Source organism: Mus caroli, unplaced genomic scaffold, assembly GCF_978045245.1.
Source record: "Mus caroli unplaced genomic scaffold, Mus_caroli_1 scaffold_6, whole genome shotgun sequence".
Classification (NCBI taxonomy): Eukaryota; Metazoa; Chordata; class Mammalia; order Rodentia; family Muridae; genus Mus; species Mus caroli.
In genome coordinates, this window is record NW_028227261.1 from 14,121,052 (window position 1) to 14,143,918 (window position 22,867).

General features: G+C 46.2%; 1 protein-coding gene across 1 annotated transcript; it reads right to left on the reverse strand.

Moving 5' to 3' along the window:
* Positions 1-8,689: 8,689 nt before the first annotated feature.
* LOC110293044 (preferentially expressed antigen in melanoma-like protein 1) lies at positions 8,690-14,417 on the reverse strand. Its single transcript, XM_021160798.2, has 4 exons — positions 14,314-14,417; positions 12,106-12,423; positions 11,238-11,804; positions 8,690-10,490 (listed from the first exon to the last, which is right to left on the reverse strand). The coding sequence occupies exons 2-4, from the start codon at positions 12,396-12,398 to the stop codon at positions 9,974-9,976; spliced, it is 1,377 nt and encodes a 458-aa protein (XP_021016457.1). The 5' UTR covers positions 12,399-12,423; positions 14,314-14,417; the 3' UTR covers positions 8,690-9,973.
* Between the last annotated feature and the right edge of the window lie 8,450 nt (positions 14,418-22,867).

Genomic DNA, 22,867 nt, shown 5'->3' on the forward strand with positions numbered 1-22,867 from the left:
TACACAGGTTGGTTTTGGCTCCCAACAAACCTTTGATTCGTCACAATGTTTTCTGTTTGTTAATTTGTAGGTTTAATTTATTATGTAGAATTCACTGTGTAGGCCAGGCTGGTCTCTCCAGTCTTGGAGATGTGCCTGATGGGATTTGAACAGTTTTTGTTTTGTTGAGACAAGGGTTTTGTTTTGTTTTGTTTTGTTTAATCTTGCCTAAACTGGCCTGGCACTGATCATGTAGTTCATGTTGGCTAGAATTTGCAATCTTCTTGGCCCTGACTCCTGAGTGCTGGAAGTCAGCATGTGTCTGTCACCACCCCTACCCTGTCACCTCCCTTACCCTGTCACCACCCTTACCCAGCCTCCCAGTAACTGGACTTATAGACCAAGTTGCTCAATCATCCTGAATTATGCTTGGGTTCAGTTTGTTTTAGTACCCTGGATTGTGTGTGTGTGTGTGTGTGTGTGTGTGTGTGTGTGTGTGTGTGTACATGCACACTTGCACATGAGCAAGTTTGATTTTGACATTTAGAAAAAAGGTCTCCTGGCTCAGGATAACTTCTAACATCATACGTAGCTAAGATGACCTTGAACTCATGTTCCTCTGGCCTCCACCACCTGAACACTGGGCCAGAAGACTTGAGCCACAGTCTTAATTTGTATTGTTTACATGGATATGTGTGTGAGTGTATGCTATGTGTATATATATGTCTACAGAGGTTAGAAGTCAGAGCCCCCGGGGCTGGAGAGATGGCTCAGCAGTTAAGAGCACTGACTGCTCTTCTGAAGGTCCCTGAGTTCAAATCCCAGCAACCACATGGTGGCTCACAACCATCTGTAATGGAATCTGATGCCCTCTTCTGGAGTGTCTGAAGACAGCTACAGTGTGCTCACGTACTCACATATAATAAATAAATAAATCTTAGAAAAAAAATTTAAAAAAAAAGTCAGAGCCCCTGTAACTGGAGTTACAAGCAGCTGTAAGCTGCCTGATACGGGTCTGGCAAACATTCTTTTTTTTTTTAAAGATTTATTTATTTATTATATGTAAGTACACTGTAGCTGTCTTCAGACACTCCAGAAGAGGGCATCAGATTTCGTTATGAATGGTTGTGAGCCACCATGTGGTTGCTGGGATTTGAACTCCAGACCTTCGGAAGAGCAGTTGGGTGCTCTTACCCACTGAGCTATCTCACCAGCCCCATGGCAAACATTCTTAACTGCTGAGACCTCTCTCCACCCCAGCCCTACCCTACCCCAGAATTTCTTTGACAGGGAGGTTATATTTGTTGTTGTCAAGTGAGAAAGGCGATTAGATTGGGATTTATCTTGGGAGGGGGTGACTTTTTGCCAGGGGTGGGACTGCAACCATACATACTGTGCAGGGGGTGGGACTGCATCCATACATACTGTACTGAGGATCAGAGGCCTAAGCTACCACGTCTGAAGGGATTTGTTTTCTTAAAATACATAGTTAAGTATGCCTTGTGACTTTGGAGGTCAGAAAAAAAAGGCATCATGGAGTTACATGTGATTATAAGCTGCCATGTGGGTACTGGGAATGGAACTTGGGTCCTCTTGCAAGAGCAGCAAGTGTTTTTAGACACTGAATCATCTCTATAGCCCTGTATACAGGTGTTTTTAAAATACAGCCCTCTAGTTAAATGTGGGAGTTCCAAATGCAATCCCAGTACTACAGATGGGGAAGTGAGAAGGTTTTGAGAAGCCAGGAAAGGTGGCTAAAGGTACCTAAATGGACCGCCTTGTCTGGCCTCAGGGGGACAGGATGTGCCCAGTCCTGCATCGACTTGATGGGGTGGGGGGTAGTGTAAGAGGTGACACCCAGAGAGAGCTTCCTATTCTTAAAAGAGAAGGGGAAGGTGGAATAGAGGATTTGTGTGAGAAGGTACTGGGAGGCAAAAAAGGGTTGTTATTGGGTGGTAAAGTGAATATATATATATATATATATATATATATATATATATATATGGTAGTGTTTCCCTCTAACCCTTGTGAGTTACCCTCTGTCCCCCACATGCATGATGTGGCATGAAAATGCCAGCACACATATACTGCTTTGCCTCTGAGCAACATTAAAAGACTTAAGTACACACACACACACACACACACACACACGAAGTGAATAAATGTAAAAACACTAAAATGCCATTCAGCTGAAGTTATACTCCTGTGCTTGGATTAGATAGTGCCTTGCTGTGTCCTCAGACTGGCATCAAATTAACAATCCTCCTGCCTCAGATTCTTAAATGCTAGAATACAGCTAAGCACAAGCATGGCAGGTTCTACAACTTTTGAAAGTAAAAGTAACTGGGCACCAGGAGCCGGCGGGACAACTTAGCAATGAACAGCCCGTTTGTGCTTCTCTTTCAGGTGATCTGAATTTGGTTCCCAGCACTCACACTGGGCAGCTCACAGCTGCACATGTAACTCCAGCATCAGGGGATTCAACTGTGTCTTCTAGCCTCTGTGGGCACCTGTACTCATGGGTATAATTTTATTAATAAGTTCACCCATGTCACAGATTCTGCTCAGCTGTTCTAAGCCAGTCCCATTAGTTGACTAGCGAGTGCAAGCAGGCTGAATGTATGACCTTCCTTTGAGGGGGTGAGAGATGATCAGAGATGGTTCACCTTAAAGAATGGGGCTCAGCATTGTCTCCTGTATCCCACCTGTAGAACAGGGTTTAGAGGAGCAGAGATTGAGATTGGGTGGAATAATGGTGATGTAAAGCTCACATTGTAAGGCCCCTGATGCTGGGCCTCCGCTCAAGTCCCGGGATGAGCTGGCCAGCACCCCAGTGTCCCGAGAGAAAACCACACCTGATGCAAACTGCAAGAGGTTTTATTATCAGCTAGCTTGAGGACAGAAGTCCCTCCACTGTGCAGGGCAGGGGAGTTCGACCCCGAGTGGTGACAGTAGGGGTTTTTTAACAGCTAGCTGAGGAATTGGGAGGAGTTGAGAGGAGCTGGGAGGAGCTGGGAGGAGAGTTGGGAGGAGTTGGGAGGAGAGTTGGCTACAGCTCCTTTCTGGTGAGGGGGGGAGTGAGCTGCAGCCTCCTCTCCAGCGTCTATCTCCATGTCCTTGGCACAGGAAGGCAGGCATCTCCGGTTGTACAGTATAGAAACAAAAAGATCTTTTGCTGGCTATAGAGAACAAAGAGCTTCTTTCTAGCTGTATTTTTAAAGATCAGGGAAAACAAGCTTGGGGATCAGGGGCTTTACCTTCCAGGGAGAAACGCTCTAAGTCGGGGTCTCACAACATGAGAGACTTTGGGTTCACCATGCTGCCAAGCAAGACCCCACAGCTTTGACGTCATTAAAGACTGACTGTAATGGGATCTTCTGAGGTCTCCTCCGATGTCACAAAAGGGACTCTGGCCCTGATGTTATCCTGTGATGAGAGAGAAGGGCTCCTAAATCTTAGCCTGAACGGGTTGTCATTTCGAAAGCCTCTCCAGAATCCTTCTGCATGAAGAAGCATCAGGATGAACTTCCTGGCCCCACCCACACTCCTGCAGCTGGCAGTGAAAAGCCTGCTGGAGAACCAGACCTTGGCCATTTCCATTCTGCAGGACCTGCTAAATGAGCTCTTTCCACCACTGTTCAAGGAGACCTTCTCTGGCAGTTAAATTAACACACTACAGACGATGATGGGAGCCTGGCTCTCCCCTCCCCCCCCCCACTTCCCTTCCTGTTGGAGCCGTGCTGACTACCCCCATAGGAAGTAGTACCCTTACCAGCTCTACCTTACCAGGCGAAGGGCATGTGCTGATTGCACAGAAGATTCTAACTGAGTATAACCAAGTACTATGGAAGGGAGGTCCCTATTATGAGGGAAAGACACCTCTGGGTCAGGAAAAATCCAAGATCAGAGGCTTCTAATGGCACTAGCTTAGAGGACTTCAGAGGCCATCGACATTATTGAGTCATCCAAAAAGGGACAACTGGGTATGGAGAAAAGCTTAGAGTAGATACAGCCTACATGCATTGAGTCTATGCCTGTGTCTTCCCTCATGCACTAGAAACAGGATCAGGATGGACTCCATGGGAAAGGAATGGAGGTAAGACTGAGGGCTACAGATCAGGCTCGGGCAAAGAGCCCATCCTAATGTACATGAAACAAGCAGTCTATACATTAGTCTTGTCCTGTTGTGTGATATCTCTATTTTATCTGAAGCAGATGGAAACTATGAGGTTTTGGAACACTTGCCGTGAGTTCTGAAATATATGGACTGCAACAATGGATGGGTTTGCTCTTCACTGGACTCAAGGAAGACTGAACTAGCCAGGGTCCATGCCATGTCTTGGGTGAACCAGACTAAGAAGGTGATAGGCAACCTTCGAGTACTTCCTGGATCCAGACCAAGGTTGAAAGAAGGAGTGGGTCCAGAAGACAAAACCCTTGCTCCAACAACACTGTAAGAAGCTGAAGATTTGAAAAAATGCCTGTCCACTGTGTGGTGATTTGAACGAGAACAGCCCCCATAGGCTCGTGTGTTTGAATGCTTGGTGCACAGTTGGTAGAACTATTTGGGAATCCGAGTACTCAGGGGGCAGAGGCAGACAGATCTCTGAGTTTGAGGCCAGCAAGTTCCAGGATGGCCAGGATTACATAACAGAGAAACCCTGTCTTAAAACAAAACAAAACAAAACAAAACAAAACCAAAGGAAGAGAAGGAGGAAGAGAGGGAGAAGGGAGGGAGAAGGGAGGGAGGGAGGGAGGGAGGGAGGGAGGGAGGGAGGAAGGAAGGAAGGAAGGAAGGAAGGAAGGAAGGAAGGAAGGAAGGAAGGAAGGAAGGAAGGAAGGAAGGAAGGGGCGAGCTGAGTCCGAAGGAAAGAAGAGTAAACACAGGGAATTGATGGAGTTTGCAGAAAGCACATTAGATGTCATTTGTTCCCTGAACTAACCAGGTCTCTATGAGGATGAGTTGGGGAGCAATCTATGAATCTGACTAGTCAACCCTGGAACAGTAGTTGATTAGGGAAGGTGACTCCACAGGTCCTTAATAGTCTCAGGGGAGTGACTGGAACCAGCTAGTTTGGGGGTCACAGTCATTCCCTTTAGGTCCAAGTACCCTGCCACCTGGCCCACATGTGGTTACTGGGGGCCCTCCAGAGAATATTACCCAGTCTACTCCAGAACTCCTCTTTTCAGCCTTCTGCTTCCGGTGTGGTCATTTGAGACCTTAATTCAGGGAGAGTGGAAATAAGATTGTGCTTAAAATGCGCTGATGCCTCACAGTGACTGGCCAACATCAGTTGTCCACTGCTCTTTAATGTAACAGAGGAAGGTTTGCTGTGGTAGCAGAAACAGCTCTCTATCCTTTCTTACCTGACCAAATGTTTCTTCTGGCCAGTAGGAAAATAGACCTGATTCATGTAGAGATGCTGAAGAAGCTGAGTTTGTAAATCTGAGAAATGAACTTGTTGACATACTTCATCTTGGGAAAGGTCTTTTCAACACAGTTTTTATTCTCATAGACTACTACCATAAGGAATTTTTGAAGATTTCTTACCTGGCCTAGGTAAGGTGCAAACCATGCCAGGGCTCCCAGTTGCATGAATTCAACGGCAGCTCCTGGATAGTTTGGCTCATACATTTTCAGGATCTCTAGGATAGTGTCGACAGACAGCACCCAAATCTGCATCATCCTGCTGTAGAGCTGCAAGACACTCTTCCTTGGCTTGGCCCTACTACATCAAGTTAAGTATGGGATTCATCAAGTTTGTGGAACTTGAGGAAAAGGGCTGCTAATTTCTTCAAAGTCTGCCTCACCTCTGATCCTGGAAAGTCTTCCAGGCCTGAGATGAGCAGCCATGATCTTCAGTTCCAGCCCATAATATACCAAAAGTTGCGGTGCATGTTCTGAAAATCCACCACCCTTAGCTTCCACCTCCTGTGGGTCCAACAGGTGTTAGTTTCAAGATGGTTCTCGGCCTTTGGTATATATTTTCATGTATGGGCTCTTATAACCCTCATATTAATCTTATTCTATTATTCTTGAACCCAGTCTGGTCCCACTTCTGGTATGTGTGGGAGGAGGTATGGATAGGCTCTCTTCACTCTGGCTGCATTTATTCTAAGCTCTCCTCCATACCCAAGAGTCAGCAGGTAGCTCAGCAATAGCCAATACCTCTACAGTTCACCACAGTAATGCCATCAGGCATCAGACCCCTTTTGACTCTATTCTTCCTGAGTCCAGTTGTCTTTTCCTTGCACTGCCAGAGTCTCTCTTCTTCCCTACCTGGTTCATATTCACCTAGGCCCAACCTGTGTAAGCATATTCGGGACATCCAGAACAGCCTTCAAGGTCTCCACATCAGTGGTCTTCATCAGCACTCCCACAGGGAGGCAGGGAAGAGCCCGTGGTATCTTTGCATGCCTACCAGTGAAGGCCCTCTTGAACAGTAGCGGAAAGAGCTCCATGGGCAGCTCCTGCAGAGCAGAGATGGCCAGGGCCTCATCCATCATCAGGCTCTCTCTGCACTGCCAGGGACAAGGAGTATGGGTGTGGCTTGGGAATTCATCCTGATGGATCCTGAAAATTTTTCTTGGGAAAAAAAAAAAGTTTTCTACTTTATCACAGCAACCAACTCAGGATAATGAAGGAGACCTCAGTTTACCCCATTCCACTCAGCATCTCTTGGTCTCAAGGCTAAACTCTTCTTAATGATAGCTTGAGGATCCTCTCACAAGTACCCACATTCCTCACTACTGTGTCCAATTCCAACCACCGTTCCTCTGAATTATCCTCACTGGCGAGGGGTTGCTTGAGAACTGAAGGCTGAGGCCCATCCTTTGCTGGTAAATAGACTATGGCAAGTACTCTTGAGCACTTTTTGAATTTTTGTTTGTTTTTCTGTTTTTTTCGAGACAGGGTTTCTCTTTATAGCTCTGGCTGTCCTGGAGCTCACTTTGTAGACCAGGCTGACCTCAAACTCAGAAACCCACCTGCCTCTGCCTCCCGAGTGCTGGGATTAAAGGCATGCGCCACCTCGCCCGGCTCCCTTTTTGAATTCTTAGCCCTCAGGCCTTCCACAGAAGCAAAGGAATCACCGTTTCCAACCATCTTTCCATGGGCTCCATTCATCCAGCTGACCCTGGCTAGAACTTAGGGAGTCTTTGAAATGGCAGCATCATCTATTGCCTTCAAACCTCAGCCTGGAATGAAGGTGCTCACCTAAAACCAACATGTTGTCCAGATCCCCTGTAAGAGCACAAGTGCTCTAAGTCACCCAGCCATCTGGAAGCTCCCCTTCTGCCTTGAAATAGATGAGCTTACAAGTATGAGCAGATCTTGAATTGTGCTCTGGTTTGTGTTGTGGTTTTTGTTTTGTTTTGTGGGGTCTTGGGGGGGGGAAGAGGCAGGGTCTCTGTTAATCACTGGGCATGGCTAGCCATGAGATGGTTAGGTGACATAGAGTACATGTGCTCTTACAGAGAATCTGGATTCCATTCCCAGCACCCACATGGGGGCTTACAACCACCTGTAACTCCAGTTCCAGGGAATGACACCCTCTTCTGGTCTCCCAAGGCACTGCATGCACATGACACACATGCAGTCAAACAGGTAAAACACTCACACGTTTGAAGTGAATTTGCTTTTCAGAAACAGACACAATCTGTAGATAACATCAGAATTTATTGAACAAATCAACATGCTACACCAACTTTGTTGTCTATAATTCACTAAATACTGTAAGTTCACTTGAGTCATAGCTACTAACAAGCTTTCTTTCCAATCTTAACCATATATCACACTACAGAAAATGATATGTAGGCAACAATACAACTAGGACAGGTGAAAGAATTGGCGATGGCAGGCTGGAGGGGCAGGTCTTTAATCCCAGCACTGGATTAAAGCACTTCAGAGGAAGGCTATGGATCTCTGTGAGTTGAGTCTGGCCTGGTTACATAGCAAGTTCTGTGGGGGGGGGGGGGATTAAAGAGGCAGGCTGTGGATGTACTCAGTGGGTAGAATGCTTGCAAACAAAAGGCTACAGGTTTGGGCCAGAGTTGACTCTGTAGATAAAGATATTGACATGTCAGTTCAATTCCCAATCCTACATGGTAGTAGTACCAACTCTTACAAGTTATCCTGACCCCCATACATGCACCATTGTACATGTGAGTAAATATTATATAAATGAAAAGCTTTAGGTCCAATCCCCAAATAAAGCATAAACTAGGTGTGGCGTTTACACTCATAATCTTAACAATCCGGAGGCAGGGCTATATCAGAAATTCGCAGTACAATAAGAATCTGGGCATAGGAATACAACTCAGTCATACAGCTGTTCCCCACAACATGAAAGGTCAATTCCAACCACTAAATTAAACAAGGAAGCCAGCCTGGTGTAAGGCACACTTTAATCCAGGTGGATTTTTGACTGAGGCCAGTCTGGTCTAATGAGTTCTACAACAGCCAGGTCTATATAGAAATCCTGTCTCAAAAAAAAAAAAAGAAAGAAAGAGAGAGAGAGAGAGAGAGAGAGAGAGAGAGAGAGAGAGAGAGAGGGAGGGAGAGAGAGAGAGAGAGAGAAGAGAAGAGAAGAGAGAGAGAAAGAGAAAAAGAGAAAGGAGGGAGGGAGAGATTGAGAGATTGAGAAAGAGAGAAAAAAGGAGAAGAGAAGAGGGGAGGGGAGGGGAGGGGAGGGAGGGGAGGGGAGGGGAGGGGAGGGGAAGGGAGGGGAAGGGAGGAGAAGAAAAGAGGTCAGTCATAGATGCATGAGCCTGTGACTCCAGCACAGGGACTGGCAGACCTATAGGAGCCCTCTGGCTAACAGTCCTAGGTCTAGGTGAACCATCAAGCTTCTGGTTCCAAGAAAGCCTTGTCAAGTGAATGAGAGCAAGATACACAGACACCTGACGTTTAACCACAGCCTCATTTGTAGACACAGTACATTGACCACAAAAAAAATTAAAGAGGTTCAGCAGTGGGGTTCAGTTGTGCTGTAGCCTAGGGACAGAATCGGGAGCTCATTTCAACCCAGTCTGATGGCTCAGTACCTGATGCCCCTCTTTAGATGACTCAGATGGGGATTGCATCCTTCAGTGGTCTGGGGTGTTTAATATTGTCATAAAAGCTTGGGTTTTTTTCCTGCTAGAGTTTATTGTCTACTCATCCATATATTCCTGGTTCAATTTGCTAAGCTCATAGGTAGCATTTTACAAGTATAAATACATGACTTAACAGTGTCTGTCATAGAAATACTGGGTGCTGGCTGCCTCAACTAGACATTCAGTCTCATCAGTACAAATCAATTTTTAAATTATTTTAGAGTTACATGTCTGAGTGTTTCACCTACATGTATGTCTATGCACTACATGCATGCCTCATGCACCCCATAAGTAGTTCTGGATGACTGTGAGCCACCATGTAAATGTGGGGAATCAAACCCAGGTACTCTACAAAAGCATCAAGTGCTCTCAACTGATAAGCCATCTCTCTAGCCCCACAAAAACTGCTACTATATAAAATACTGGGTTTGACTAGAAAGATGAGAGGTACAGCCACATGTTAAAGGAACTACAGGGAACCAGGTCTGGTGCTATAAGCCTATACTTAGCACTCAGAAGATCAAAGTAGAAGAACCAGCAAATAGCATAAAACAAGTTTGTTCCTAGCAGTCACAGAATTTGAATCATCCAGGTAGGACAAATGGTCCCATTTTTTACCACAAAAATCCAAAAAACACCAGGCTGGAGGAATGCCCTTTTGTACCTGCCCAACCAGAACCCACTCCCATGACTTCTGTCAATGTGTCCCACATTCCCTATGTCAAATACTCTCACTTGTTTGCACTCTAGCATCAACTTTCTCTTCTCACTCACAACAACTGCAGTCTAAAAGCATGTGTTGTGCATACACTGACCAGACACATCCCAGTGTCCACAAGAGAGCTTAAATCTGTATCTCATTAGATAGGAGTCTAAGTCCTAATACATTGTAGAGATATCATAACACATATTCTCCAGAGCAAATAGCATAAAACAAGACTTGTTCTTGCTCCCCAGTAGTCCGCTCCACATCTACAAACACAATATGAGGCTGAGAAACGGCCTCAAACTCCAGACCACTATGATGACTACAGCTTGGGATAAAGCGTATCTTTGACTGTTGGGATTTCTGCTTGACAACGTTATATGCCAGCTCCCTCAGGATAGGCATGGAGATATAGTTCCCATGGAAGTTAAACTTGGTGAGCTGTGTACAGCATCTCAGAGCAGGTAGGATGGCACTGAGTTGAGAGTCCATCATTTGACAGCCCTCCAAATCAAGGGATGTTAGGGTAGATGCAGATTTTAGTAACAGAACTCGAAGGGGCTCTGGGCTCAAATGGGTCAGTTTGACCCATTTCAAATTCAGGTGTTTTAGCTGACTTGTGCACTGGAACTCAGATATATGGAACCAGTCTGATTTTGAGAGATTACAATCAATCACAGACAGGGTCTCTAAGGGTGTCTTCAGCCACCTATAAAAAAAAAAAAAAAAAGGAAACAAACAAGAAGATATTTCTGGGAATATGCATCTGGTTCAAGATCTTTCTAATCACAATACCCATGATATTCTAAACTAGACTCTGCACATTCAAATCTATACTGAGGCCTGTCACCATCACTATAGGAACAGCTCAATTCAAGACTACAATCCCCTTTTACACCTGAAAGACCAACCTAGGCATAATGTCCCATTTCTCATCTGCTCATTGACCTCTGCTTGAGGTCAAACCAACAACGGATATGGCAGTACACACCTGTGATATAATACCACTAGGGACCTGACACAGGAGGATTATGGGAAGTACAAGCCAATCTTATTCCCAATCTGGACTACATGTGATGACCACATCTCAAAAACCAGCCTGTCCTTGATGGGGACTGTGCAGGTGTACAGTACAGCCCTCTTCAATGCCTTCCTTTTCCCTTTTCCAATTTCCCTTAGACACTTGCTAAAAAAGAACTAAGAACCCATTCTCACTTGATCTCATTACTGAGAAGGCTTCCTAGCAAGGTACACCCTTTCCAGGCCATCAAACTCCTTTGTATTAGTGGCTATGTGACCACCTCTTTCTGGGACAGCAGACACAAAACAATGCCCTGATACTCTAATGCCTCGGTAATGTCAATCTCCCAGTAGCTGCAGAGAGCTCATGCCCACTAATGTCTAAATGCCAAGGCTTCGCTTTACTCTAATGAGAAACCTGACCACCCCTCCTTACCAGAATAGCTCATCCAGATGACCCTCTAGGAAGAAGACAGTATCCAGATGCAGGATCTGGAGGCATTTCAGTTTGAGGAACTGAGACGTGAACTGGGTAATAACCTGCTGCTTCTCCACTGGGGTCATCGAGAAGGTCTGCCAGAGGTGAGAGAGGATGAGGCAGCGCACGTTCCTCATGCGACCCAAGTAAGGGGCGAAGTTAAGCAGGCAGACAGGATTACTGATGCAGTACATACGCAGCTCCTGGACAGAGTCCAGATCCAAAATCTCCAAAAGTTTTCTGTGGTAATACATGGACATAGCCCAGATCTGCAGCTTGCAACAGCACAACCTCACCAAACCATTCCTGTTATCCACCCACTGAACGAGGAAGGACTCTGTGGAATCTAGTGGGCTTTCCTTGAGGACCAGGTCTACCAGCACCTTCACTGGCTGTTTCACCTCTGTTCCCGAATGGCCCACCACTGCTGGATTCTCACTGCAGCCAGCAGTCCCAAACACAGGCAACCTGTTCCACAGCTTCAAAGGCATAACCCGTAAATCCAGTACTTTCAGCTTGCACCTGCTGTGGGTAAAACAGAAGAGTCTCAGCACCTAGGCATTTACCACATTATGACTCTCATGCCCTTGTCCATGAATCCAGTCCAGTCCCCATGGGAAACAGGGGCAGAGTACTTCAGCCACTGCTGATAAACCCTTCACACTCCACAGTCCTTTCCCAGATGGCTCAGCAATGGCCAAAGCCCCTGTAGCTCTCCAAGCTGGGGCCATCAAAATCCTCCCTTCCATCCTATGTCTACCTTCTCTCCCCCATTCAACCTGACCCCAACTGTCTCTGCTTGTATTCCCTTCTGGGTTTCACTCACCTGTGGGAAACTTTCTGGGAAAGCAAAGCATCAAGCCCATACAGGATAATCTCTAAGATTCTCCTGTAGGCAGTCTTCCTACTGATCATGGCCCCCAGAGGAAGAGAGGGGAAGGGCCACACCTGCACCATTGCCTTTATGATCCCAACATATCTATTTCTGCAGGCCTTTTTGAACAGTGATGGGAAGAAAAGTGAGGGTATGTCATCCAGAGCAGAGATAGCCAAGTCCTGGTTCTTCAGGAGGCTGTTCTCTGCCAGTTCCTGGAGTGTGGGTGGAGTCTTGCAGCTCATCCTGATGGATCTTCAGGAAGGATTCCTGGGGCAACATTTAGAAAAAAGATAAGTGCTGAGACTCACCTCACCCGACAGGATGAGACAGGAGCTAGGTCAGGGTCATAGTCACTGTTCCAAGAGTGGCAGAGACCTCAATCTAGTTCCTTCTGCTCTGTGCTACACTGACCATAACACCATCCCACTCCCTGTTGGCCCCAGGACTATGGTCTCAAATATCCACAGCCACAGTACATCTTATTACCATCCATTTCCAGTTTAGGCAATGGATTCCACTCCCAGCAGGAACTAAGTCCTGTGCATCCTAGAAGTTAAACGCCAGCTCTCTGAAGGAAATGTGTCATTCAAGATCCTGTATGGCAGCAAGTGGTAGGGATGGCAGATGCCACCCCAGCACTCAGGAGGCAGAGATATACATTTAGTTGGGGGTCAGCTTTGGGAGCATGGGGTCGGGAAAATAGCAATAACTATTAGAAAGAAGGAAATATTTGAGTAAATGTTTATTCTGTAGCACTTAGCACTGAACCTGAGTATCATACATGTTAGGGCATTTTTACTAATGAGCCACTATCACTAAACTTCAAACTAAACATTTTATCACTTGTTATGTTGTTTGTTTTGGTTTTGGTTTTTTCTTTCTTTGTTTGTTTGTAGACATGGTTTCCCAACCTGACCTGAAACTCACTCTGTAATCCACTAGGCTGGCCTTGAACACAGAGATCCTCCTGTCTCTGCTTCCCAAGTGCTGGGGTTAAAGGTATTCACCATCACACCTGACTAAAAACTTTAAATGCCAAGGGTTGAATTTCTGTAGGAGAAAAGTTTCTTCTAAGTCTAGAGCAGTGACTCACATTATCAGCAGAACACTCAAAACTAAGGTAGAGGGATCTACATAAGCTCCAGGCTGCCCAGTGTGTTGGCACAGGACAGCCGTGGCGGATATACACAGAAACCCTGCCTCAAAAAAACCCAAAACCAATCTCCACCCACCTCCCTAAAGGGCATTTGGCACTATGCCCACTTTTTAAAAGTCTGCCTACCACTCATTAAAGCTCTATGCCATCTAACCTGGTCTGCCTAGTACATTGAGAGAATATGAATAAATATCTACCCATCTCAGACAGTATTCCAACAAGAAATCTAAGTCATGAGTGACTCTACCCAAGTCTGACTTACTATAGACCAGGCTGGCCCTTTGCCTCTTGAGTGCTGGGGCCACCAACCCACCCACCCAGCTTTGCACAGCGATTCTCAAACCTTCCTAATGCTGGGACACCCCCACACACACACACAAACACACACACACCCTTAAAAGCATTTCATTGCTACTTCGTAAATGTAATGAATCTAACGCAGGATGTGACCCACCCATCTAGGCCAGATGCCCAGATGATGGCCTAAGGGCCCAGCCTACCCCCATCCTCTCAGAAGGCCCGATCTAGTGAGGAACTTCGAATTAAAACGGTTGCTAGTCTTGGGGGGGGGGGGGTGTTCAAAAGAAGCAATCTCTGACTGGGGGGAAGCAACCTGGCTGATGGAATGCATAGATAAACAAGGTGTGCGAGCACACACTCCTAATCCTAGCCACACTCAAGTCATTCTTCATGGGCTCGATAACTCGGCACTTAATCCTAGCATGCCGGAAGTGTTTGAGGCCGGAGGCCCGCGACGACGACGCACTGATTTCCTGGCGGGCCACAGACGAAGGCCTACTTCAAAAAAACAAACAGGGTGAGAAAGAACGGCCCTATCCTGTCAACGCAGCCGTTAGCCAAGTCTCCCCGACGTATCTGGAGGAGCACGGGGTGATGGCGCTGAGTGGGGCGTTTATTTTGTTGGTTTTTTACCAAGGGCTGAAGCGATCCTCCGGCCTCGCCCGCTGCTGCTGTTGCTACTGAGGGACAAAATGGCTTACCAGAGATGGACAGAAGCAAGATGTCTCCGAGCCGCCCCGGAGCCCTCCGGCCCCTCTCTCTCCCTCGCTGGCCTCAAACTCCCAGAGACCTGACAGGAAGCCGCCCGCTCTCGTGGCCTCCGAAGCTTTAACACAACGTTCCGCTCCCACGCCCTGAAATAAGCTCGGGCCCCACCCCCCCATACAAGCCGCCACTTGATTGGACGTCTCAGGCTCCGCCCACTTGCACGGGATTTTTTTTTTCCCCTCTCTCCTCCAACGCTTCTTTTTTAATCTAGAGCCGGATGTGGAGGGAGATTTACAGCGTTGGCCAGGAGGCTGAGGCAGGTGCATCTCTGTGACTTTAGGCCCAGCCTTTCTTCGCTAACTAAATACCGATTTCCCAGGCTCTGGCTAAGACTACTGGATGAGGCCATGTCTGAAAATAAGGCGGGGGGGGGGGGGGGGGGGGAGAGGGGGGGTTCTGCGTTGTTGCGGCATCCATATTTAATTCCAGCACTCAGGAGGCAGAAGCAGGAGGATCCCTAACTTTCGGCCCAGTATTGTGTCTAACTAAATATCAACTTCCAGGCTCCAACCAAGGCTACTGGATAAGACCCTGCCTTAAAAAATAATAAAATTAAGCCGGGCAGTGGTGGCACCCGCCTTTAATCCCAGCATTTGGGAGGCAGAGGCAGGTGGATTTCCGAATTCGAGGCCAGCCTGGTCTACAGAGTGAGTTCCAGGACAGCCAGGGCTATACGGAGAAACCTTGTCTCCAAAAAAAAAAAGAAAAAGAAAGAAAGAAAGAAAAGAAAAGAGAAATTAAAGTGTGGCTGTGGTATTGCCCACCTTTAATTCTTCACTCAAAAGGCAGAGGCAGGAGGATTTCTGACTTTAGGCCCAGCATTGACTTAATTAAATATTAAATTCCAGGCCCTGTCCAAGACTACTGGATGAAACACACACACACACACACAAAGGGCGGGACTGTAGTAGTGTATACCTTTTAATTCCAACACACAGGAGGCAGAGGCAGAAGAATCTCTGTGACTTTAGGCCCGGGATAACAAAATATTGACTTCCAGGCTCCAACCTAGACTACTTGATGTACTTGATGAGACCCTGCCTATAAAAGAGAGAGAGGGAGGGAGGAAGAGAGGAGGAGGAGGAGGGGAGGAGGAAGAAAAGGAAGAAGAGAAAAAAAGAGAAGATGGGGCTGTGGTTATGCACTCTGGAGGCAGAGGCAGGAGGTTAGGATGAGTTTGAGGCAATCCAGGTCTCTATACAGCAAGGCCCAGGACAATATAAAGGCACTCTGACACACACACACATACACACACACACAAAAGTGTTTGAGTCTGATCTGTGTTCTCCCCACAAGGGAAGAATTAAGATGGGGTTAAAGTCAAGGCTCAGTCATGGATTCACCCCACAAACAGATTTTTCAGTATGTTGAGTGCAACAGTTTGGGAAGAAAGATAGCAAAGGGTTAGTCTATTTCACAGAAAAATAAAAAGTAGCTGGGCATAGTGGGCACAAACCACTCAGCTACATAGAAGGAAAAAAATCTGGAGTTCCAGGACAGGCCGAGCTACAATAGTAACAGTCCAGCCTGGGCTACATGAGACCCTCAAAAAAAAAAAAAAACTGATACGTGGCATTTTTCTTGCAGAATTCTTTAACAACTTTAAGATAATAAAGATAAAAACCAGATTCTCTCCGAAAAAAAAAAAAAAAAAAACATTAGTAACTCACATACCCAGTGTCACCTCTGGGGGTTTTTCTCTTTTATTTTGTCTTCCTGAAACAAGGCTTTGTATATGTAACCCAGGTTGATCCAGATCATGTAGACTAGGCTAGCCCATAGAGGTGATCCTATTGTTTCAGCCTGTCCAGTATTGACTCCCAGAACAAAACATCACAGCTGGTAAGCCACAGTATAGGAGACCCGCATCGCCATGCCTGGCTTTGAGATGCTGGGTGTCAAACTCATGGCGCCCTTCCCACATGCTAGGTGAGTACTCTACCAACTGAGGTACACCCCCAGCCTCAAGATGTGGGGCTTCATGGAAGGACAGAGGTGTAAGGCAAAATTTGCACAAAGATATTAGAAGCCTTAGTAGTTGTGAAAGGGCAGCTTAAACCCAACTTGCTCCTTCCAGGCAGAGAATGCCTTGTTTTTCCCAGAAAGTAGGGTGTGTTTCAGATGAGATCAGCTCAGTTACAGGCTTGGGGGTTGGAGGAGAAGACAGAGAGCAAGTCACTAGGGCTAGATAGAGAACATCCCTGAGGACCAGACCTACGGATTCAGGTGTATGTTTGTTTAGTTGGTTGGTTTTTGTTTTGTTTTGTTTTGTTTTTTGTTTTTTGTTTTTTTGAGACACTAAGCTAACAGCCTTGACTGTACTGGAACTAGCTTTGTAGATCGGACTGGCCTCAAACTCATGGAGATCCCTCTGCTTCTGCCTCTGCCTCTGCCTCTGCCTCTGCCTCTGCCCCCTGCCCCCTGCCCCCTGCCCCCTGCCCCCTGCCCCCTGCCCCCTGCCCCCTGCCCCCTGCCCCCTGCCCCCTGCCCCCTGCCCCCTGCCCCCTGCCCCCTGCCCCCTGCCCCCTGCCCCCTGCCCTCTGCCTCCCTGGGAATTAAAGGCATGTAAAGGTGTGGGCCACCATACCCAGCAAACAACAAGGTCGGACATGGTGGTACTCACCTTTGTCTTGTTTTTATTTTTTCATGTCCAAGTCTTAAAGTCACTGAGGGTACAAGCTGTACCTCCTCAATATGGAAGAGTCAGGCAGCAGAGCCTGTGTCCCTGCCCCTGCCCTGTGGTGTTGATCTGTGTGTGCCTTCACATTAAGGGCTCTTTCTAGGCAACCCAGAGCCCAAGTCAGCACCCTCAGACCTGGGGCCTGTAAGAGCCTCACCTCACAGAGTCGTGGTGCACGCCTTTAATCAAAGTGCTCAGGAGGCAACGGCAGGCAGATCTCTGAGTTCGAGATTAGCCTGGTCTACAGATCAAATACCCAGCCATTCAGGAGCCAGGACAGACAAATGCAGGGGAAAATATAAAAAGCCAACTCAGGAAAGTGCTTGGCGCTGAGGTGTAGCTGAGAGGTCGGAAGGGAGCTTGCTTTGAATCCCCCGGTGAGCAACTGGAGATGTGGCTTAGGGGTGGAAGCCTTAGATGGATCCCCAGAACTACAAAGGAAAAGGAAAGAAAAGTGAAAAAGATTGTCTATAAACTTTCTTTTTTAAATTATTACCTTGTGGCAGAGGCAGGTGAATCTTTGTGAGGTTCAAGGCCAGCCCGGTGTACATACTTAGTTCCAGGAGAGCCAGGGCTATATACTAAGATCCTGTTTCAAAGGGGGGAGGGGAGATTCAAAGAGCACTTGGCTGTTCTTCCAGAGAAACCAGGTTCAATTCCCAGCACCCAATATAGCAGCTTATAATCATATGTAATGCCAGTTCCTTTTATGGTCTCTGTGGACACACAGACAGAAACATCTATACAAAGAAAAATAAATTAAAATTTAAAAATAAGAATATGTTATTTTATGCATATGATGTTTCACCTGTATGTATATATGTGTGTCCTGGGCTTGCCTTGGAGGTCACAAGAATGTGTCAGGTGCCCTGGAACTGAACTTAGAAATGATTGTAGGTGCTGGGACTCAAACCTAGGTCCTGTGCAAGAACAAGTGTTTTTAACCAATGAGCCAGCTCTGCAGGCCCCTCCTCACCTGTTTTCTGAGAGGATCTCATGTATACTCCTGAGGGGCCTGAGAACTAGATATATAGACCAAGCTACCCTTGAAAGCCTAGAAATCTGCCTCTGCCTCTTCCCCCTGCCTGTTGGGATTAAAGCCCTGAGGCACCAAGTCCCCAGCCATGTCTTTGCTTGAGGCTGGGTCTCCTGAACTGCTGAGATTCATTAAGTGTGTGCAAGAACCCATCTGCCTCCCCTTCTTGAGAGTAAAAAGTAAGACTGAGTACTCAGTCAGCACTAGTCAAAGCTTAGTGTTAAAATTCGTCCTTAGGTGTGGTGGGTGGCAAGTCTTTCATCACAACATTTGAGAGACAGATCTCTGTGAGTTCCGGGCCAGCCAAGGCTAAACAGTGAGACCCTGCCCCTTAAACAGACAAACAAATGGGTTTTTTTAAATTCTTTTTTGCATGTTTATTTTTAACCTTATGTTTATGGCGTTATGTTTATGTTTATGGTGCCTATAAGCATTCCTTGTGTGTGTGTAATCCTACAGAGGCCATATCCCCTGGCACTGTAGTTACATGGGGTTGTGAACTCCTGCTACATAAGTGCTGCGAATTGAACCCAGATCCTCTTCAAGAGAAACTAGTGCTACTAGTCATTGAGTCATAGCTCCAGTTTAAATTTAACATTATACATACATATATACACATATACCCACACACACACATATATATACATACATATATACACATATACACACACACATATATATACATATATACACATACACACACACACATATACACATATACACACACACATATACACATACACACACACACATATACACATACACACACACACATACACACACACACATATATATATATATGTGTGTGTGTGTGTGTGTGTGTGTGTGTGTGTGTATATAGTTTATCTATTTAAAACCAGGGTCTCACTACTTATCTCTGGCTGTCCTGGAACTCACTCTGTAAACCAGACTGACTTCAAACTCACAGAAATCTGCCTGCTTCTGCCTCTGAGTACTGGGATTAAAGTTGTGCACCACAACACTCAGCTACAAATTTCTTTTGTTGAGGTGGTGATGGTAGTGTGCATGTGTGCGTGTGTATGTGTCTGTGTGTGTGTGTGTGTATGTTTGCTTTTTAGATTTTGGAAACAGTGTCATATAGGCCAGGTTAACCTAGAATTCCATATTTAGGCTTGAATTCCATATTTAGACTTGAATGCCTGGTTCTCTTGCCTTTCCCTCCTGAGGTGGGGACTGCAGACCTGATCCACCAAGCCTGGATTGTACGGTACTGAGATCCGACCTAGGATCATACATGGAAGAAAGCACTATACCAACTTAGCTCCATTCCCAGCCCCTGGCTTTAACTTTCCTTTTTGTCTTTCTATCTTTTTTTAGACAGGCTCTTACTATGTAGCCCGGGCAAGCCTAATAGAGCAGGCTGCCTGAGACCCACCTCCCTCTGTCTCTTAAGTGCTGAGTCTAAGGATCTGTGCAACCACACTTAGGTAAAACTTCTTTTCTTTTCTTTTCTTTTCTTTTCTTTTCTTTCCTTTCCTTTTCCTTTCCTTTCCTTTCCTTTCCTTTCTTTTCTTTTCCTTTCCTTTCCTTTCTTTTCTTTTCCTTTCCTTTCCTTTCTTTTCTTTTCTTTTCTTTTTAAATGTATGGGTGTTTTGCCTGCATATATGTGTGTGTACCAGGAAAGGCCAGGAGAGGCCAGCCATAGGATCCCTTAGGACTGAGTTACAGACACTTGTGCATCACCATGTGGGTGCTGGGAATCGAATCCGGGTCCTCTGGAAGAAGAGCAAGTGCTCTTAACCACTGAGCCATCTCTCCAGCCCCCTGGTGAAAGTTTCTTGGGGAGGAAAGATTTTGTTGTTGTTATTTATTTATTTATTATCTATTTATTTATCTATTTTGGTGTTTGCCGTAGGCAAGACTTCATCTCAAGAAACAAATAATTGGAAAATCAAGCCGCAGTTTTCCTCATCTGTCTTCTTTCAGCTCGAGAAATCCTCCCCTGCCTCACATGCGTCAGCATCTCCAGCTCAGAATCGCCCTTCCCATATGTTCTGCATGCAGGAACTTATCTCGGTTCTCCCTGAATTGAGGTCTTAGAAGACCACTTGGGAAGCTGAGGGCCGAACTGGGGTAGGAAATGAACACAGAGCTACCCCACTAGAAGGCCTGGTGGGTGAGCCAGAGCTAGAGAGAGTAGGCTGTGATTTCCTCCATAGGAAGTGTGTCTGAGGGCTGGTGAGATGGCTCAGCAGTTAGGAGCACTGACTGCTCTCCCAAAGGTCCTGAGTTCAAATCCCAGCAACCACATGGTGGCTCACAACCATCCACAATGAGATCTGGTGCCCTCTTTTGGGTGTGGCTGAAGACAGTGACAGTGTACTCATATAAAATAAATAAATAATTTTTAAATGCTTTCTTTAGAAAAAAGGGGGGAGTGTGTCTGAGCTAAAGAATGGGAAAGAAAGGGGGCACAGAAGAAAGAGGGGCTCACACCTGCACTGTGCTCAGCGGTGTTTGAAAAGGCACTGTCCAACCTATTTCTCTAAGGGTGAGCTCATGAGAAATGACTGACACTGCGCTTGGTGAGGGACAGTCGGGAAGCATTATGAATTAGGGACAAAGGCTGAAGTGAGGCAGAGGTCAGTGGTGGTGGCAGCCCCCCAAGCCTCAGGGTGATATATGTGGTCACTTGTCAGCGTTGATGGTCATGGAGTGGGTCATGAATGGGCTACTGGTTTCACCCAGTCCCTAATCCCTGCACATTTTGAGGTGACACATTTGATGCAATCAGTTCCTTGACCCATCCAGGACCTGCTGAGGATGAGCTGGGTGGGGGAGTATGCTCAGTCATCCCCTGGGACTGGAAGCCGGGAGTTGAAAAGGGAAGACATGCAGATGAAGAAGGAGCTCAGTGATTGAGAGCACTGGCTGTGACTCCAGAGGACCCAGGTTCGAGTGCTGTGACTCCAGATCCAGGAGATGCCACTCTCTTTATATCTAAAGAAGTGAACAGGAGACAGGGTGTCTTCAGGTTTTCTAGGCTAGCTTGGACTTACCCTGTATGTAGCCCAAGAAGCATGCAGCCCTCTTTCTCCAGTCTCCCAGGTTGCAGGCAGGCTCACAGTTAAGCCTGCGCCACCATGCCTGCTGATCTAACTAATATGTAAAAGTAACTTTTATTCTCCTGTAGTAATTGTCATCTCAGGGGCCTATTGCCTCTGACTGCTAACCTAGACCTAGTCCTGGAAGCTTCTAGCCTCATACAATGTTAACTAGGCCTAGAACGTTTTTGACTTCCAAGACTTACTGCTGAATAAGCTCACCTTTGTTTGTTTGTTTGTTTCTTTCTTTCTTTCTTTCTTTCTTTCTTTCTTTCTTTCTTTCTTTCGGTTTTTTTGAGACAGGGTTTTTCTGTGTAGCCCTGGCTGTCCTGGAACTCACTTTGTAGACCAGGCTGGCCTCGAACTCAGAAGTCCGCCTGCCTCTGCCTCCCAAGTGCTGAGATTAAAAATGTGCGCCACCACCGCCTGGCTAAGCTCACCCTTTCTTGTTCTTTCTGAGTTCTGGCTGGCTGGTTCAACTCAGCCGTTCTGGCTCAAACTCCTCTCCAAACTGACTGATTCAATCTAATTCAACTCTACCTTTACCTCCAGTGAAGCCAAGATTTAAAATTAGAAAAGGAAAGGGAAAAGAGAAAAGAAGGAAAGGAAAGGGAAAAGGGAAAAAAAGGGAAAAGGGAAAAAAGGGAAAAGGGAAAAAAGGGGAAAAGGGAAAAGGGGAAAAAAGGGAAAAGGGAAAAAAAGGGAAAGGGAAAGGGGAAAAGGGAAAAGGGGAAAAAAGGGAAAGGGAAAAAGGGAAAAGGGAAAGGGGGAAAAAAGGGAAAGGGAAAGGGAAAAGGGAAAAAAGGGAAAGGGGAAAAGGGAAAAGGGGAAAAAAGGGAAAGGGAAAGGGAAAGGGAAAGGGAAAGGGAAAGGGAAAGGGAAGGGAAGAAGAAGAGAAGAGAAGAGAAGAGAAGAGAAGAGAAGAGAAGAGAAGAGAAGAGAAGAGAAGAGAAGAGAAGAGAGAAGAGAGAAGAGAGAAGAGAAAAGAAAAGAGAAAAATCTAGGTTGTAGGTTATGCTCGCCACCTGCTGGACAGAGCACAGGGCCTGAGTTTTTACTGACACCATTATTTTTCATGGTAGCTTTTATGTTGTTTGGGGCTTGGGTTTTTAAGCCAGGGACAATTTGATCGTTAAAGGGAAATTCAAGGGCAGACAAGCTGCAAACCTCAGCAGTTCCTAGAAAAGAAGTGTGACGGGGAGGAGAGAGAGAATTCCGTGTCCCTTGAGTTCTGCCACAGGACAGCAGACAGCTATGTAGCAGGAAGAAGGGCTTTAGCAAGGGGTAAGGAAGCCCGTGCATACTGGGAAGAGCAGAGAGCTGAGAGCAGAGGTAGACATACAAGTCTTTGCTAAGTAACTCAGAAAATCAAGTCTTCCAGTGAGCCAGTCATGCGGAGGCCTGTGACTACTGCTACAAGTCAGGGGTGTTTGTTTGTTTGTTTGTTTGTCTCTCTATGTAGTCCTGGCTGGCCTTGAATTCACTATGTAGATTTGAATTTACAAAGATATGCCTGCCTCCCAAATGCTGGTATTAAAGGAATGTACCACCATGCCCAGTTTTAAACAATCACTATTAAGAAATGTTTGAGTATAAATAGTCATGTTGCCATTTCTAGGAGTTAAAAAAAAAGATATGACTTTCCAGGTGTGTTCAGTGGGCTCCAGAGACCCTGGGTTCCATCTACAGCACTACAAGTAAATAAC

Bases quoted from the DNA above. Each gene is read 5' to 3' on its own strand.
- LOC110293044 (XM_021160798.2), bottom strand. From the start codon at position 12,398: ATGAGCTGCAAGACTCCACCCACACTCCAGGAACTGGCAGAGAACAGC. The intron at 11,805-12,105 runs GTGAGTGAAACC...TTTTACCCACAG, and splicing joins TCCCAGAAAGTTTCCCACAG to CAGGTGCAAGCTGAAAGTAC. The intron at 10,491-11,237 runs GTAAGGAGGGGT...TTTTTTTTATAG, and splicing joins CATCTGGATGAGCTATTCTG to GTGGCTGAAGACACCCTTAG.